The 19,683-nt window shown below is 37.6% G+C and overlaps 1 protein-coding gene and 1 non-coding gene across 5 annotated transcripts in view; both read left to right on the top strand.

Annotated features, from left to right (window-relative positions):
* PAIP2B (poly(A) binding protein interacting protein 2B) overlaps positions 1-19,683 on the top strand; it is a 42,039-nt gene that overhangs the window by 7,848 nt on the left and 14,508 nt on the right. For all 4 annotated transcript variants that reach the window (XM_012475694.2, XM_012475693.2, XM_012475692.2 and 1 more), the window contains exon 2: positions 14,826-14,974. In XM_012475694.2, coding sequence (XP_012331117.1) covers positions 14,837-14,974 — 138 coding nt within the window. In that variant the 5' untranslated portion in view covers positions 14,826-14,836. The remainder of the gene's footprint in view (positions 1-14,825; positions 14,975-19,683) is intronic.
* On the top strand, positions 16,451-16,591 carry LOC135269873 (U4 spliceosomal RNA). Its single transcript, XR_010338112.1, has one exon. It is a non-coding gene; the product is annotated as a U4 spliceosomal RNA (small nuclear RNA).

Here is a 19,683-nt window from a genome sequence, read left to right as displayed (position 1 = left end):
CTAGGCAAGCTCCAAAGTCACATTTCACTTTATTTTTATTGTGCTGAATGAAAGCATTTTAACTAAGTGATTTTAGTGTAAACTGGAGAAGGACCGAATGTAATTATCTAGGTCTCACTCTGTCACCCAGGCTCCTGCATAGCTCCTACAGCCTCCAAATCCTAGGCTCAAGTGATTTTCCCACCTCAGCCTCCCTGGTAGCTAGGACTATAGGTGTATGCCACTATGCCCAACTGATTTTTAAAATTTTTTGTAGAAATATGAATTCTCTATGCTGCCCAGGCTGGTCTTGAATTCTCAACTTCAAGTAATCCTCCCACCTTTGCTTGCTAAAGTGCTGGGATTGTATAGGCATGAACTACTCCCAACCGAGAGCTTACTTTTGTTTGCTAGTGGTGTTCTTGGTATCTTTTCATATTTAAGGCTTTGTTGCTAGTGCTGAGGTATTACACTCACCATCTGAAGTTTACAGGACTTTTGTTTTTAATATTGAACAGATGGAACTGTTTAGTTCTGCATCTTTGCAGGTAATACAATGTACCTACCAAGACTCTGCTTCATATCCAGTAATACAGTAAAACTTTGCCTGGCTAGAGGCTTTGAAGGAACTGAGTATTCTGGTTTAATTCTATTAATTTGGAAGTATGAAGATGAAAAAAATTCAAAACTTTAATTTCCTGTAGAATGCAGTTCAAAAATTTAGGCTGGACACAGTGGCTCACACCTGTAACCCCAGCACTTTGGGAGGTGCAGGTGGGTGGATCACCTGAGGTCAGCAGTTTGAGACCAGCCTGACCAACATGGTGAAACCTCGTCACTACTAAAAATACAAAAATTGGTTGGACATGGTAATGGACATCTGTAATCCCAGCTACTCAGGAGGCTGAGGCAGCAGAATCACTTGAATCTGGGAAGCAGAGGTTGCAAGTAAGCTGAGATTGTGCCACTGCACTCCAGCCTAGACAACACAATAAGACTCTGTCTCAAATAAATTAAAAAAAAAAAAAAATATATATATATATATATATATATATATATATATATCCATCCAATGAGTCCACTTTACTTCTCTTAGTAGGTTTAGACATTCAGATCTACTTGGTCTTTTATTATAGAACTCCTAGTGTGCCTGAGACTTAGATCCTTTTCTAAAGCTTTAGATGTAAGAGGATGTAAATGGTATTATATGAGATCAGGCTAGATGAAAACTGACACCTGTAAATATACTTTTTAGCTAAGTCTCTGATTGCCACTTGTTTTCTTATTTAACTCACAAAAATAAAACACATTGGATGGAGGGTGAGAGTAGGAAGGAGATTTATGTCTTTTATTTGGATGTCATTATTTCATACCAAGACAGAACATACAATATCCCTGGCTTTGGGCCTACAGAAAGAAACACTTTTCTACCTGCTACATGCCAGAGGTTCTTGAACACCTGGAGGGCTTATTGCAACACAGATTGTTGGGCCCTACTCCAGAGTTTCTAATTCGTTCTAGGGTGGGGCCTGAGAATTCTCATTTATAACAAGTTCTCAGGTGATTCCAATGCTGTTGATCCAGAGACTACATTTTTGAGAACCAATCTCGTATACTAACTGTAAATTGTAGAATTCTAGAAGAAAGCTGTTTGGTCTGGGATAAGAAGCACACAGGTTATGAAGCAAATCATGACAAATTCAACCCTTGATCCCAGCCTAGTGTGGAGTTCAGGTAACAAGCAATACACAGTGACATAACACAATTCTTGGTTTTCATGATTGGAAGTCATAACCAAGTATTTAGTGAGAAATTCCGTTTCACTTGCAAGGCTTAGAGAGGCTGGGAGATTCTAGTCAAATAGGATTTAGTGATTAACCCCTGAGAGTAGGAGTTATTTATGTCTTTTTTCTGTCTCCCATCACTTAGCATTTAGCCTTATTTTAGAAGGGCCTTGTATTTTTTAATACTGGTAAAGAGCTTTGAGTGCTTATTAAATTGAAAACTTTGTGCGTTTTTAAAGATATTCGACATGTTTCTTTAGATTATTTTAAGCAGTAATGTAGGAGAATAAAAGAAACTTTTTCCAAAAAAGAGAAAATCATTGTGATTATTTTATCTTATTGGAATGTTGGATAATATACTCTGCTTCATTAATCATCAAGCATTCTATACATTTTCCATTTTTATAGGATTTGTACCTCAATTGAGGTTAATACTGGTAATTCTTGTACTTTATTTGAAGATGAAAAATAAAGGCCAAAATCATAGACCTGGTGTAGAAGCTAGATAATGAGGACAGCTTCGGAGGAACACATAGATACACACATAGACACACATATATATAAAGTACACACACTTTTTTTTTTTAAGTTTTATTGTTATCGTCAGCACAGACAAAGAAGATATCTGTGCTGAACTTAGGCATCATATGTAGAATCTTTGGGTTGAAGAGAAAAGAAAGTCTGGAAGTCACACCTTTTCATAGAGGAATTTTGCTTTAACAAGTTTTTCTTGTTTGTCAACTCTAATTTCTATCGTTCCACTGCTAATAGCCTCAGTTGACCAGCTGGTTCAGCCTAGACTGTTTGAAGGAATAACTAGTATTACAGACAGTGGGTTGGGTGGATTACCTACTTGGAAACATTCGTATTTTGTTCCCCTTACCCCTCAGAGAAGAGTTTGAGTGAAGAAAGGTAGAACTAGAAACCACAGACTGAATCAATGGCTCTGAAGCTTGGCTGCACATCAAAAACAACCCAGACTGTTTTCTAGAAAACAATACAGATTTTGCACCCCACCTTCAGACCATCTGAATTGTGATCTAGGATGGAATCTATTTGGGAGGTGGAGGTTCTGTATTTTTTAATAACTTTGCCAAGTAATTTTATGTAGGCTCCTGGACTGTATGCCTCAAATCATATCAGTGCTAGTCTGAGGTGAATTTTAACCAACCTGTTGTGAAATAAGAAATATAAGGACCACATAGTATTTTTCATAAAATTAAATTTATTCAGTTTAAAGAATTGTCCTTTGCATTGAATTAAGACCTTCTTGTGTTTTTGGTGCTAAAATATCCTTTTATAAAATGATGTTGATAAAGATGTTTTTACCATCTTTGTATGGTTTTTAAAAGTTGGAATCCTATATTGTTCTCAATATTTTTAAAAATGTCCTGGTTTGTGAAATCCTAAACACTGAATGCCTCTGATCCAATCATCCTTAGAAATTGTTTTTTAAATACTTTGGAATACAGGTCCATAGAGGGTTCAAAGCCCTTGGAACTAGACAACTCTCAGAATTCAGAATATTTTAGGTTTTATAAAGATGCTTTCTCTATGTTACGAATGCCTCAGTGTGTCTGGTGCAGCATCCTTAGTCACATACATTAATATTTCTGAGTATTCACACTAAATGGGTAGATAAAGGCTGTCTAGAGCTTCATATCAGCTCAGGCCAAATTTTACTGTCCTGCAAGTTTTAACATAAAACGTATGAAAAATTCTTGGTTTTTAGAGCTGTTTGGATATTGGAATTCTGCATAACAGATTGTAGACCTGCTTGGAGATTTGCTTTCTCCTCCTGAAAGTATTAGCAAGCTTCAAATTAAGTGGAGCTTCATATGTTTGTGGTAGGAAATATAATTTATTTTGATGATTTAAATAAACTACCATATACTGTGATTGGTTTGTATTTTCCTTTTAAAGACCTCAGTACTTTTGTTGAATAGCATTTTCCTTCAGCTTGGTTCCCCGAACCCCATTTGTGATATTTGAGATCAAGTATAGTAGAGTTTTCTATTATAGCCTTTCTGGACCTAAAGTGGGAAGTGTGAGAGTATAGAGTAGTGACTACATGGAAGTGGTTAAGAGCATGGGCTTTGGGACCAGAAAAACCTAAGCTTAAGCACCAATTCTAGTACTACTAGGTCATACCTTAGGCAAACTGTTTAATGAATCTCTGGTGGCTCATACCTGTAATCCTAGCTACTTGAGAGGATGAGGTGGGAGGATCACTTGAGCCTAGGAGTTCAAGTCCAGTCTGGACAGCACAGTGAGACCCCCATCTCTAAAAAAAAAAAAAAGTGTATTTTAATAAATAAAGGCAGAGTATTTAGATGAAAAAAAATTGGGAGACTAACAGTCCCTGCCTCGTGGGATTGTTAAGAAGATGAGAGACTGTTACTGAAGTACTTGGAAGAGCTGTTATCTTATTGCTGTCTTTTCCCCCTTGTATTTGGATAGATTGCCATTCTTGTTTCCTCTACGTAATTGTTCAGTGGGGTTCTCGTTCCCTTAGAGGCCTAGAGAAACTTTTCTTAAATGCTTTCCCAATTCATGAATTGGGACATAATTCCCAATTCATACTTAAGTCTCGCCCTTGCAATTAAGACATAAAATCTGCCTCTTCAGTGGTTTCCACACCAAAAAATCTACAGACTCCTGAATTTTATATGGGCCTAATAGTCTGGCTGAAAATTGCAAGTCTTAAGGTATAGTCTGTTTTACACAGTGTGGAGCCTTTCATGCTCTGAAATGTACCACTCTTGACTTTTTCTTCTTCACTCTGTCTAGCACTGTGCCTTCATTAGCCAGATAAATGTTCTCCTTTCTCCCAGGAAATGTTCTGACCTTACTCTGGTCCCTCAAGGGCCCTCCTCCCCCAAATTAACTTTCAAAGAACTTCCCCAACCAATGAAGAAGTTCCTGAATGGCACCCTTCCTGAAAAGATTTCTAGTGGATACCGTTTTCTCTACCTCATTACAGGTGTATTATGCTGCTTGGCTTTCCTCTCCCCACTTTGCTGTGGCAAACCTTTTTTTCCAGAAATATATCAAATAAAATGAACATATGATCCCTTTTCGTGAATTTTGTTGGAATTCATGTTATGGATTTCTTCTAGTTTAGATGATTCCACTGTGGCAAGCTTTTATTCTTAGCATACAGCTCATAAGGAGAATGTTATAGTCACTTGGTGTTATTAATGCTAAAATAGTAAACAAGAACACAAAATTTTCTAGATTAGAAGTGTTTTTTTTGTTGTTTTTTACAGGCTCACACCTGTAATTGAGCACTTTCGGAGGCTGAGGCAGGAGGATTGCTTGAAGCCAGGAGTTTGAAACCAGCCTGGGCAACATATAGCAAGACCCCTTCTCTTAAAAAAAAAAAAAAATTAGCCATGCCTGCTGGTTCGCACTTGTAGTCCTAGCCACTTGGGAGGCTGAGGCAGGAGGATTTCCTGAGCCTGGAGTTCAGTGCTGCAGTCAGCTGTGATTGCACCACTGTGCTTCAGCCTGGTCTACAGAATGAGACCCTGTCTCTATAAAAAAAAAAAAAAAATAGGTTGGGCATAGTGGTTCATGCGGGTTATCCCAGCACTTTGGGAGGCTGAGGCGGGAGGATCACTTGAGTCCAGGAGCTCAAGACCAGCCTGGGCAACATAGATCCTATCTCTACTAAAAAAAAAAAATAATAAATGTTTTTTAATTCCCTTTGAGTAACTTAGTCTGTCAAAAACAGATTCCAGAGTAGTGCTGTTACTGACTATGGGGAATAACTTCATACTCAATGAAGAGTGCTCACTCACAGATACTAACCTCTAAGGGCATGGGCTTCCTGCCTAGGAAATGAGATTTAGAATACAGCATTCTAAAAATGGCAGTTAATCAACAAATTATTCATTGAGGACCTGGTGGGTACACAGAGGCATGCTAGAAGCTATAAAGGACTTGATTCTTGCCCTCAAGAAACTTCCAAGGTTATAGACTACTCCCAAAACAAATAATGAGTGATGTTCTCTCTTAAATATATATAATCAAATGTGAAGTGAAGATGGGGAAGACCTTAGGCTCGGAGATTGTATTCAGGCTTTTATAGTGGCATTTCTTTGATATAATTAAGCATCTAAAAAATAAATTGTCATCAGATCAGCCTGAAATGTATTGAGGTACTTGTTGGTGAGAAAAGTTAAACATATATATAATAATTTACCATAGGAATATTTTTGATTAATGTTATCTGTTAAAGACTTCAGTTCACAATATTTCCCATTAATAATCTATACCTTTTTGGAGCTGATCTGGAGAAGTTGAGGACCATCTGCTAATTACTATTTGATGTTATTCTGGGAGGACAATTGATTGGCTTTGGAGCAGGGAGTTAGAACTTGAGGACTTGAAGGTGGGTCTGCATCTAGAGATCTTGCCACTGACTTGGCAAGTCCGTTGATTCTACCTTTGAAAAAGTGCCTTTAAATGCCATATGGAGTACATTTTATGACTGTTCTGAACATTACCAGTAGAATGATAGTAACATCACAGAACATCCTTGGGGCATTGTTTCTAAAAGTTTGGGGTTGTTAATAGTAACCAGTTTAAAAAATGTAATAAATATATGTAATAAAGGCAACAAATTAATAAATTTGGGAAATGCTTGGTAAATTAAACAGGGCTTCTCAAAACAATAAATTTACATGGCTGTGATTTTTTTTTTCAAAGAGCATTGACAAAACTGTTGTTTGTAGAACACTAGTCTGGGAACTCTTGGTGTAGGAATTAGGGTGGTTAGGATTTGGAGTATTCTACCTAGAGGTTGTCACTATATTCAAGGAATTCTTAGTCTTTAGTCTTTCTATATATCAGAATTACCTATAGCAAATTAACAAGCAGAAATACAAAAATTGGGCCTTGGCTCAGGCCTAACAAATGAGAATATCTGAAAAGCATGGGTGTGGATAAACTTCCAGGTGATTCTATATACTCCTGAGACTGAAAACCACTCAATTAGAATAGGCCTTTTCGCCACTTGCTAAATGCATTCTTAATCCTATTTGAGTATGCTTCTGTTTTGTTTTCTTGGGTCTGGTCCAGAGATAGACTGTTGCTGTAATTAAGTTCAGTTTTATTATTCTTCCCAGAGTATCTGTATCTCAATTTTCAGATTCCATTTCATCAGTGGGGCAAACTTATAGGCCAGTATAGGACAAGTTTTAAACATTAATGGAAAAGAGATTGTATTATATTTATATTGTCTTTCTCATCTGGCAGCCTTGAGTTTAATTTAGAAAATGCCTCTATTTGTAATTTACCTTTGTTTTGATATATTTTACAAATATAGGGATCACATAAGTGATTTTCCTCTTTTTCTTGACTTCCTTGTCAACTAATATGTTTTTGAAAGCTTCTTAACTTCTAATTGCAGGTAAATTCCGTTTTCTCTTTGCTTACAAGCTCACTGACATTATATTTGCAAGCACTGTTCTTGCATCAAATGGACGATAATCAATATCAATATTTGTGCATTTAGGTCAATATAGGAAAGCTTAGCAAAATGATTACTTATTTGTTTTCTGTTAATGTCCATGCAGCTGCTCTTGGAATAAATGAAATGGAAGTACAGGGGACAAAATCATTCTAATTGGAGATTTACGTGGAACCTTTTCAGAAAATTTCTATATACATGTCCTATGCCTCCTCACCCCGCCAAAAGCTGAACTACTCCCCCCACCTCTTTATTTCCTTGATCCTTCAACAATGGGGAAAATCTGATGAGTTTATTTACTTAGTAAAAGAAAGTCTGGTAAAACAAGGAGACAGAGAAATTATTTTAGTGCAAAGTAAGACATGGTATATAAAAATACGTTCTGGCTGGGCATGGTGGCTCACACCTGTAATCCCAGCACTTTGGGAGGCCAAGGTAGGCAGATCAGGAGGTCAGGAGATCGAGATGAGACCACCCTGGCTAACACGGTGAAACCCCGTCTCTACTAAAAATACAAAAAATTAGCCACGCGTGTTGGCACGCACCTTTAGTCCCAGCTACTTGGGAGGCTGAGACAGAAGAATCACTTGAACCCAGGAGGCAGAGGTTGCAGTGAGCTGAGATTGCACGTCTGTACTCCAGGCTGGGCGACAGAGCGAGACTCCATCTAAAAAAAAAAAGAATGTTCTCTGTGATTTTAAAAGGCTTTATAAAATTATTTCTTGTATTGCTTATATAGCTTTAAAATGATTATGTGTGTTTGTGTATGTGTGTGACCCTGTGAAAAATTAGAAGAATAAACAAAAAGAAAGTTAGAAAGTTGGAGTTTGATGCACTAATCCAGCAACTGTCTGGGCAGGCTGACTTAGATTTGGGGGATATAAGCATTCCTGCCACAAAAAAAGTGAAATTTCCCACCCTGGAGTAAGGATGTTTCATGTGGCTTTGTAATAGATAAAATCTTTCTCCTGATGCTCTTCCCACTGTTCTTATTTCATGCTCACCATGCAACCATCTATTACTAATTAAGCATCCCAGGCATTTGGATTTTGAATGGTGGGAATGTATTAGCTATTTGAAAATAAACAAATATTCCCTTCTGCCTTCCCAGAACCTACACTATCAACTGTACCTTCTCCCTCCTGTATGTATAACCTGTCTCTCTCCACTAAACCCTTTCTATGAACATTTAAACATGAACTAGCCTTTCTAATCTTTAAAGGTAAGTCATTTCTATGGACTTCATAAGTTTATGTCCATTCCTGCCTCTTCCTTTGGCAGCTGGACTCTGAGTTATCTCATACTTGGTATCACCTCTGATTCATCCTACCTCCATTTGGCTTTCATTCTCATTTTTCTCCATAGAAACTGCTCTCACTACGGTCATCAGAGACTCCAGGGTCCTGAATCCTATGGACACTTCTAAGCCTTCCTCCTGTTTAACCTTTCAGCAACCTTCTGCATTCCCACTTTACTGGAATTTGATTCATTCACTGTGGCTAGTGTAACAAATTACCACAAATGGGTATCTTAAAACAGCAGCATTTATTGTCTCAGTTCTGGAGGCCAGAAGTCCAAAGTCAAAGCATCAGGAGGGCCACCATCCCTCTGGAGGCTCTAGGGGATAATTTGTTCTTTGCTTCTTCCAAATTCTGATGGCTGTGGGCATTCCTTGATTTCTGGCCACGCCACTCCAGTCTCTGCCTCCATGGTCACATTGCCTCCTCCTCCTCTGTGTGTGTGTTAAATCTCCCTCTGCTTTTCTCTTATATACCTGTCATTGAATTGAGGGCCCACCTGAATAATTCAGGATGATCTCATCTCAAGATCCTTAATTTAACTACACATACAAACACCCTTTTTTCCAAATAAGGTAGCCCTCACATATTCCATGGATTTGGACATGGAAATATTTTTTGGGGGATGGGGGCTACCATTTAATCCAAATCAAGAAAATACAAAGCCCGAGAATGTCAAGGAAGAGAGATGAGGTTGGAGAGGCAGGTGGGGCCAGATCATTCAGGACCTTAAGAGACCGCATTAAGGATTTTGGATTTTTATCATAAGCATTAGAAGCCATTTTAAGGAGTTCTCAAATTCCTTATAATGCATTGTAGCATGATTCAACATATTTTGAGATCACTCAGGCTGCCATGTGAAAAATGGGTTAGAGAGACTGAGAGTGAATAATGAGAGACTAGTAAGGTAGCTATTGCTCCAATCCATATGAAAAAAGGATAGCTGCTTGAACTAAGATGGCAGTAAGAAGAAAGGAGGTAGACTTCAAAACTATTTTAGGAGGTTTTTGGTGATGAACTAGATGTGGGGAGTCAGAGTGAGGGAAATATCAAGGATAATTTTGGTACAAGCAACTGGGTGGATGGTAATGTCGTTCACTGAGCTAAGGAACTCTGTGGGAAGGGCAAACTTTTCTTGGGTGGTGATAGGGGCGTGGGGGTAAAAAAGGTGATAAGTTCTATTTTGGACATGTTAAATTTGCAGTGCCTCTGAAACACTCAAATGGTGATGTTAAGTAGGTTGGCTGTATGCACCAAGAATAGGAGAAGTCTGCCTAAGTATAGAAAGTTGGAGTAGTCGTTTATATAAATGGTAACTGAAGTCATAGGAATAGAAGTTACTGCCTATGGAGAAAATGCAAAGTGAGATGAGAAGAGGGTCCATGACCCAGCACTGATGTGTGTGAACATTTTAAAAACTCTGTCTCTCTAATCCATTTTCCACATGACAGCCTGAGTGATCTCAAAATATGTTGAATAATGCAACTCCTTATAACAGCTTCTGATGTTTATGATAAAATCCAACCTGCCTTCTTACAGTTCCTGAAAGTTCCCTCCTGACTTCGATTCATTGTACATGCTTTTCTCTCTCCTCCCTATCGCTAGTGAACTTACAGTCTTTAGGTGTCAATGAAAATGTTTCTTGCTCAGGGAAACCTTTCTGAACCATCCCCTACTCCTGGACTAGATTGGGCCCCCTGTTGTTTTCTAATAGTTCCTCTTATTTCTCCTTTTATGGCATGGATCATAATTATTTTTAACTATTTTCTTAACTCTCACCCAAGAGAATGTAAATATCACCAGGGCAAGAACTGTGTACCCTATCAAAGCAAGAGTCAAGCATAGTGCCTCAGCACTGAGTGTCAGTAAGCACTCAGATATTAACGAGTGAGTAGATTTAATGTCCTGAGTTGCTGAGATGTAGCTGGGAGAAGGCATAACCTGAATCCAGTGGCAGAATATTTGAAATAAAATTTAAAGCTGTCATCCACAGTATTTAATTTTTAAAATGGTATTAACCAGACTGAAAGAAGTAATGAAATTGTAGGAAACAACATGGGAGGAACTAGTTTTTATATCACTTGTTCAGTAGACTTTTTCCAGGTAATTCAGTCAAAAGTCCCAAGTAATCTTAGCAGTCAAACCGTTATCATAGGCATATTGCAGGTTTCTAACTTCTGAAAAATATTAAGTTCAAAGAATAGCTGGTTTTTGGTATGAGCATGTTGGATCTGAAAGTTGTGGGTGTTCAAAGTGTTAAACTGATGAAGCATGTATCCTTGAAATGTCCTAGATACATTAAAAGTCCTGAAATTTTGTATGACTTAGAACAGTAGTCCCTATTTCAAGCCACATATTTTAGACACAAATATGTCTTGACCCTTAACCATAACAGTGCCAACTCAAATGCTTGGCAGGCCTTAGCACCCCTGTATTGACTATTAACAGGGTTGCATGCTTTCCCATTTTCATCCAAAGTGACAACTGTTATTTCTTATTTTCAGCATGTTTGGCATGTGTATAAGAGGGAAAGTGAAGTGAAGGGGGAATAAGTTTTAAATTGTTCTTAGATTTCGTGATGCAGGATAGTCAGAGACCAGACATAAACTCCTTTATCTACTGTTGAGGTCTAATTCTTGAAGAACTGCTTCTCAAGCAGTAACCTATTTCAAATTGCACATTTGTCTTCTTGATATTTAAAAAATGTCGTGAGAGAGAGTGGTTTCTGTGGCAGAGTTAATTGCCAGTGTTTATTGAATACCTGTATAAGCTATTGCTAGGTAACAACTTACCCCAAAGCTTAGCAGAATAAAACAACAAACATTTATTATTTCATAATTTCTGTGCATCAGGAATCTAGGAGTAGCTTAGCAGGGTGCCTGTGTTTGAGACTTTTACAAAGTTGTAGTCAAGCTGTCAATCTGGGGCTGCTGTCTCATCTGCAGGCTTGACTGGGAGGAAAGTGCATTTCCAAGCTCACTTACCACAGTGATTCATTTCCTTGTTGCATGAGCTGCTCTATAGTGTAACTCACAGCATGTCAGCCATTCAGCCTCTTAACCTGATTTATGTAACCAAGCATTCCTCCCATCTCTGGAAGCTTTGGGCATATTTTCTTTGTCCTCACTACACTAGACTTTCATCCTTGATGTGGATGAGGATCAAGTGAAATAATGTGAAATGGTGAAAAGGAATGGCTAGAGAAACAGTGCTCAAGCATGGAGAGTGAGCTGGGGAAGAGCTGGAAACAGAAAGAGAATGTTACATCAAACTGGGAGCAGGAACATCAGGGAAGTTAAGGGTGATGATCCTGTTTTCCCTCATGTCTTCCCCAAGTTGGAAACATCCAAATGCCTTCCCTAGGAGTTAACAGTCTCCAGCAAAATCTCCCTATTGCCACCTACTAAATGTGCTGCTAAAGTCAGGGCACATTAAGCACCAGTTTACTCACACCCAGTAGGCCCACAAAACAATGTTGTTCTTGAACTACGTGCCTTAAAGTGTAGGTATGAAAGTACTTTGTTAATTTTTAAACAGTATAAAAATTAAGTTGTTGGAATGCTGCTGTTTGGAAAAACCAAACTTTCTAATTGTGTGGAAAACAGGTTGAATTATATAAAAATGCAAATCAACACTGTATAAATCTATTGTAAGAGAATCACTTGCCTAGTATTGACAATACCATATCAGTGTTTTCAGCTTCTTTGAGATATTTGCATTAATTCAGTAATAGTTTTTATTGAGTTTATGGTAATTTTCCATTCCCTTTCTCATAAACAAGTACATCCTGTAATTTGCTGTCTGTGTTCCACCTTGCTCTTGAATTAGAAGGGTTTTTTTTTTTTTCTTCCTTTGCCTTCCCTTTTTCCTTACAGTCATGTGTACTCAGGACTTATATTTTGGGCAAAGGAAGATATTTTTAAAAACTAAACTCTGATTTCTGATTCTCTGTGGATGATTTCCATATTGATGGTGACAAATCAGTGTGCTGGTTGCAAACAACTGCCAAATAAATCTTTGGAAATAATAATGTAGTATATCTTGCTACCCAGCAAGGTTCAGGACCTTTAAGAGACTCTGTGCTTAGGAATACCCTACTTACTTATACAGTTGCCCTGGCATTTAGAACAGTCTTGCTTCTGTCATTGTTAAGCTACAGATGGAAGTGGTAAAAGTAAAGAACTGCTTTCTTCCCCTCTATAGCTTATGAAATTATTATGGATCTGTATTTGGAATAGACATTGATTTCTTTTGTTTTTATTTAAAATATGTTAAATAGATATATTTCATACTAGTAGCCTTATTTAAACCTGCAGTGATTTAAATGGTTTCTATTTAAATGAATTATTTTAGAACTATGTACCAATGAGTTATTTTTCCATCTATTCTTTACTCTTCACAGTTTTACCTTGTCTTTTTAGAATATTACATTTCTAATGTCCATAACAGGTTAGGAAATTCCAAAACAAAAAATAAAAATGAAAAAAACCTTTAAAGAGAACCAAGAAAGAATATTTTTACTCTATTCAGAAGCAGAGAATAACTTACTCATGAGAGTTGCCAAGATGGAAACAAGCCTGGGGAAATAATTTGTTAAAGAACTTAAAGAAGCCCCAAGGAAGGTGGGGGTCGGGGTAAAGATGGAGTCAAGATTGAAGGGAGATGGGTTAGAGAAGGAAAGTTGCCTAAATACAGTTAAGCATCAGGTATCTGTGGAACTCTTAATATTGTGGTGAGTTACAAAATCTATAAAACTCAGTCTCGCTTGTCAGGAATTGAGAATCTAATTGGAAGGAGAAAAATTATGCATATGAAACAACAATTAAGTAGTGTTAATGCTGTACTAAGTACAGAAGGGAAGCAGTGAATAAGTAGAAGGAAAGTAGTGAATAAAGAGTGGAATGATTTTTGAGGAATTACTAAGATATAGATTAATAACAAAAAATTTTTTCTAAATGATAGCAAAAACATCAAAATGGGTTTAGAAGCCAAAATAAACAATTTTATTTACATACAATTTTACAAAGCTTTAGACAGAAACATACACATGAGCTAGAAAAAAATTAAGGCCAGCAAAAATTACCATTAAAAAATTAAGTAAATATAATGAATAACATATTTATTTTAGGTATAAACTTTCATTTAAATTATTTTATAAATAAAAATTATAGCAAATAGAATAAATGTTTTTACAAAAGATAAGGAAAAGACATATACTCAGTAGAAAAATGGGCAAAGTACTTTAGCAGTAAAATTACAGAATAGAAATATAAGTGGCCAATAAACACATCTCAAAATAATCAGCCTCAGTAAAAATTAATGTAAAAAAAATGCAAGTTTTACTTTATGAGATTGGCAATGGTTAAAAAATTTATAATACTCATGAATGTTGGTCAACAGGCACTTCCACGCTACTGGTGGGAATTTAAATTCTTACAGCAGTGTGGCAATGCCAAGAGCCTTAAAAAAGGGAACATACTCTCTAGTGTAACAGTTCTGTTTCTAGGAGATATCCTAAAGAAATCATTAGAAAAGAAGACCTTTACAAAATAGAACCTTTATAAAACAGAAACATTGGAAACACCCCCTAAAAGACAGTATGGCTATATTATTAAATAACATAGGACTGAGAAAAAGCAAATGATAGGGCGTCTTGTATCACACGATCCTATTACTCTTGAGAATGGATACTTGAGAAATGTGTATGTTTGTATCTGCACACACATATGGGAATTCAGGAAGGTTATATGCACCACATCGTGAATTGTTCTTAATTCTGGATGGCTGGACAATGGATGGCTTTTGTTTTTTCCTTTTTGCTTATCAATTTGATAAACATGTATTTTTTATACATTTTAAAAACAGCTTGAGAATTAGAATAATATGTAGGTGCTTACAGTGTTCGTTAAGAATGCATTTTCTCTATCTTTTTAAATGTTAAGAAAGTGGTAATGATCTTGACTAGGTTCCAGTACCTACAGAAATTTGACATGGGAAGATTCCCACCCCTCCCACCCTTCCCACCCTAGTCCCACTTGCCTAGAAAGACTAAGTGAACCTAGGTGTTGATAGACATCTTTTCTTTAAACTCTTAAATAATTGCACAGCTGTATAGTTGATAACTGCAGGATATTAATGGTCTTATAAGAGTTACAGGCTAACAGTTTCTGTTTGTAGTTAAAATCTTTGACTTAGAATTTCAGAAGCTTCTGACAGAATCGGCATGTTTTAGGTCTGCATTTTCTTTATCTTTATATTCATTTTATCTTTTCTTTTGCTCCTCTTTAGGTTCTGTCATAATGAATGGATCCAGTGTGGCAAATACATCACCCAGTGTAAAATCCAAAGAGGACCAGGGGTTAAGTGGGCATGATGAAAAGGAAAACCCATTTGCAGAGTACATGTGGATGGAGAATGAAGAGGATTTCAACAGGCAGGTAAAGAAAGAAGTGGAAAAGTGGAAAATTGATGATACATGTAACTCAAGGGCTATAATATTTTATTGTCAGTTTGTTACAAAATAAATGGATACAATTAGCTTTAGGATAACTTAAAAATTCACTAGGGGGGTTGCTCATGTGGAATGACTAAGAAACATCTTCATCTGGTAAGAGACCAGAGTGATAGTACCTTGGAGGAAGATATTTATATTTTTCTTACCATGTTGATTAAAAGAGAATACAAGTATCAGACTAATTAGTTGATATCTGAAAATCCACACATGATGAGCCCATGTATAACCAAATAGATTTGCATATACTCCACACTATGATGTGCCTTCTAAGTGCAGTTTACATTACACGGTAGCTACTGCAGAGTGGCCCTGCCCTCAGCCTCATTCTGGCTAGATTTGTTTATGTCATTTCTCTCAGCAACCATAGACCATTCTAGAATATTCCCAGAATTTAAATCAAACAGGAATCTTCCCAATCTTAGAGGATTGACATAAAACCCTTGTACCAAACCAAGGTAGCTGAGGTCCTTCATCCTACCCTGATTATAGGTTTACTCCTAGGAAGCACTCTGGTTCTATAATTCTCTGTAATGATCAATATGAAACTAATTGCTTGAACAGTGGAACACTAAAAAACAGAATGGTAGTGAGGTTTTTCTATACTTTGTAGTTTGTTGCTTTCACTTGCTTATAGGAAATGTGATACTCTGCATTTCATTTTGAAAATAAATGAAGACATGAAAGAAGTTTAAGGCCAGGCATGGTGGCTCATGCCTGTAATTCCAGCACTTTGGGAGGCCAAGGTGGGCAGATCATTTCAAGTCAGGAGTTTGAGACCTGCCTGGCCAACATGGTAAAACCTCATCTCTACTAAAAATCCAAAAATTAGCTGGGCATGGTGGTGTCCTTCCTATAATCCCAGCTACTTGGGAGGCTGAGGCATGGGAATCGCTTAAACTGATAGGCAGAGGTTGCAGTGAGCCAATCGTACCACTGCACTGGGCTCTGTCTCAGAAAAAAAAAAAAAAAAGGAAGATTCAGAATTCTCACTGAAGGTAAATATGTTTTCCATAGAATTTTAGAACGTCGTGTTTGGCTTTTTTGTTGACCTAACAGTTTCACTCTGCCTTTATCCAGCCTCTGAATGAAATATATGTTGTTGAAAACATAAAACAATTTTCACTAGCTTTCTTAACACTCACTGATGTGCTTTTAACTCCAGTGATCAGGATTGCACCAGAACTATTAGAAACCAGATGTCTGAACTCTGGGTCAGCTGTGCGCTCCTACGTGGATGAGTTTAGCAAACTCAGAGGCAGGGTGCATGGAAAAGTGCTGGAAAGCCAGGGGCTTGCAGATACACACATAGACTTACACACATGCACATACACATGCACACACCCCCCACAAAGAGATTGAGGAAAGACAATTCAGGAGCTTTAAAAATTATAATAACTTCAGCTTTGCACAGTGGCAGCATCATAGCCAATGAGGTTTATCGGAGGCACAATTATTGCTAATTGAAAACTTTTCCCAATACCCCGCCATGATGACTTGAAATATAGTCGGCATTGGCAATTTTTGACAGTCTCTATGAAGACTGAATTTTTTTTAAAAATTGTAACTTTTTTCTGGAGATGTAGGAAAGCAGTGACAGCAATATCCATGGCAGCTTCCAGTGTTGCAGTAAATACCAGGCCCTAAGAAGGGCTAAGGAGATAAACAGTTGTTTGCTCTAATTCCCCAAACCCTAATGTTTTACAGGTAATACTTAGCTTGGCAACATAATTCTGGTTGTTTTGTTTTGTGTTTTGTTTTTTTTTTTGGAGATGGAGTCTCACTCTGTTTCCCAGGCTGGAGTGCAGTGGCTCAGTCTCAGCTCACTGCAACCTCTGCAGCCTGGACTCAAACCATTATTATGCCTTGGCCTCCTGAGTAGCTGGGACTATGGGCATGTGCCACCCAGACCCAGCAGATTTTTGCATTTTTATTAGAGATGAGGTTTCACCATGTTGGCCAGGCTGGTCTTAAACTTCTGGCCTCAAGTGATCCGCCTGCCTCAGCCTCCCAAAGTGCTGGGATTGCAGGCGTGACTCACTGCGCCTGGCCTGGCAACAAAATTTTGAAACTGTTAAATTATTTCAAGTCATAGGATTAAGTATTTCAGAGAAGCCTTCTTTATCCTTCATTTGGGAGCAGGAGCATTTAGGAATCTGGGATCTAATTGATGTCAGTTCTTTCTGTACACCTGTATATTACTCTGTTACACTATGGTGTACTGTACAATTTTTACCACTACCAACACCCATTTCATTACTAGCATAGTTTTCATGGTAATTCAGAAGTGGTTTTGCATACCATGTACCTTGAGTTGGATCTTAAGGAGGAAGAAACTGGTGTCTAGCTATCAACCCTGTTGTTATGTCTTCTGACTTAAAATAAAAAATCTAACAAAACATAGAATAAGATGAAAACATTTTACAACCCCCCAAATTAGGAGTGACATTCATTGGTCTTTTGAAAAGATTTTCATTGACTGTGAGGCCGATAGAAGTGGATTGAAATATAGTTTTGGGGGGGAAAAGAGATTAAGTCCCAATAAAATTAATGGGACTTTTATTTTAAAATAGGAAAGAAAAGAAGTAGTAAGACCTAACATACTAATTATAATTGTGAATGGTTTATATCCCCCCAACACCCACAAACACACAGAATTTTTTAAGAAATGGGGTCTTGCTGTGTGTGCCTAGGCTGGAACTACTAGCCTAGGCACACACACTGGTCCTCTCACCACAGCCTCTTGACTAGCTGTGACTACAGGCATGTGCCATAGTACCTGGCTATAATTTTTAAGAGAGAAGAGAAAAAGACACAGTTGGGTTAAGGGGGAAAAAAGTGAGAAATCTAATTATATGCAGCTTGCAGGATACATTCTCACTGGCTATTCAGGCGGTGGACAAAAAGATGAAAAATGTATACTGAATTTTAAAAATCTTATGGGTCATTTCTAACTAGGAGATTTTTTTTTTTTTAACTCTAAGCTTCTGTCATTTTCCCATGGGGTGTCTAGTAAGTAAAAATCAGGGTAGATGTATTCTAAAATGTCAACAATATTCATTATGTGTGAGTGTTGAGATTAAGGGGTTTTTTTCCTTCCAATTTGGTTTTCTTAGTTCTGATTTCCCAACTCTTATGCAAAAAAAATGGATTACTTCCACAATAAGGGAAACAGGTTCACATGTAAAGCACCTAAAAGAGAAACATCTGAATTAAAATGCTTCAGAAAAAGAAAACATAAAATAAGACAGAAAATACCAGGAAATTTCAAACAGAAAGCAATATCAGTACTGGATAAAGTGAAAATTGTAGGGAAAAACAGTCCTTTCAAACCCTGCTACTGCTTTATCAACTGAGTTGATTATGAAATATTCTAAATCCTTTGTTGTCATTTCCACAGTGTTCAGAATATGAATAGAAACAAAGATCATCAAGATTCAGGGGGATGGCAAAACCCAGTCCAAGGAAAATAAGAATCACAGTAAAGTGATAGAGGAGCTAAAAGACAAAGTAGCCAGTATAAAAAAGAACCTAATGGGTCTGACAGAGCTAAATAACACAAGAATTTCACAGTGCAGTCTCACATATTAACAGCAGAATAAGCCGAGCTGAGGAAAGAATCTCGGAACTTGAAGACTCATTCTCTAAAATAAGACAGGCTAGGCGTTGTGGCTCACGCCACTTTGGGAGGCCAAGGCTAGGGATCACCTGAGGTTAGGAGTTTGAGACAGGCCTGGCCAACATGGTGAAACCCCATCTCTACTAAAAATACAAAAATTAGCCAGATGTGGTAGCAGGCACCTATAATCCCAACTGCTCAGGTGGTTGAGGTGGGAAAATCGCTTGAACCTGGGAAGTGGATGTTGCAGTGAGCTGAGATTGCATCCCTGCACTCCAGCATGGGCAACAAGAGTGAAACTTCATCTCAAAAAAATTAAAATAAGACAGTCAAAAATAAAGCAAAAAGAATAAAAAGGAATGAACAAAACCTCCAAGAAGTATGGGATTATGTAAAAAGGACAAATCTATGAATCATTGACATCCCTTAAAGGGAGGAACAAAATAAGTAACTTGAAAGATATATTTCAGGATTTATATGGTTTGGTTCTGTGTCCCTACCCAAATCTCATCTTGTAGCTCCCATAATTCCCATGTATTGTGGGAGGGACCTGGTGGGAGATGATTTAATTATGGGGGTGGGTCTTTCCATGCTCTTCTCATGATAGTGAATCACTCTACAAGATTTGATGGTTTTAAAAATGGGAGTTTCCCTGCACAAGCTCACTATCTCTTTGCCTGCTGCCATCTGTGTAAGATGTGACTTGCTCCCTCTTGCCTTTTTCCTTCTGCCATAATTGTGAGGCCTCCCCAGCCATGTGGAACTATAAGTTTAGTAAATCTTCTTTTTTAAGTTGCCCAGGCTGGGTATGTCTTTATCAGCAGTGTGAGAACAGACTAATACAAGGATACCATCCATGAAAACTTCCCCAACCATGTTAGAGATGCCAGCAGTCAAATTCAGAAAATACAGAGAACTCCTGCAAGATTCCCCACAAGACGATCATCCCCAAGACACATAATTATCATACTTTCCAAGGTTGAAATGAAAGAACATTAAAGACAGCTAGAGAGATC

The sequence above is a fragment of the Aotus nancymaae genome, unplaced genomic scaffold (genome assembly GCF_030222135.1).
Source record: "Aotus nancymaae isolate 86718 unplaced genomic scaffold, 86718_ANA_hifiasm-v0.15.2.pri h1tg000057l, whole genome shotgun sequence".
Classification (NCBI taxonomy): domain Eukaryota; kingdom Metazoa; phylum Chordata; class Mammalia; order Primates; family Aotidae; genus Aotus; species Aotus nancymaae.
This window is presented reverse-complemented; position numbering and strand designations above follow the sequence as displayed.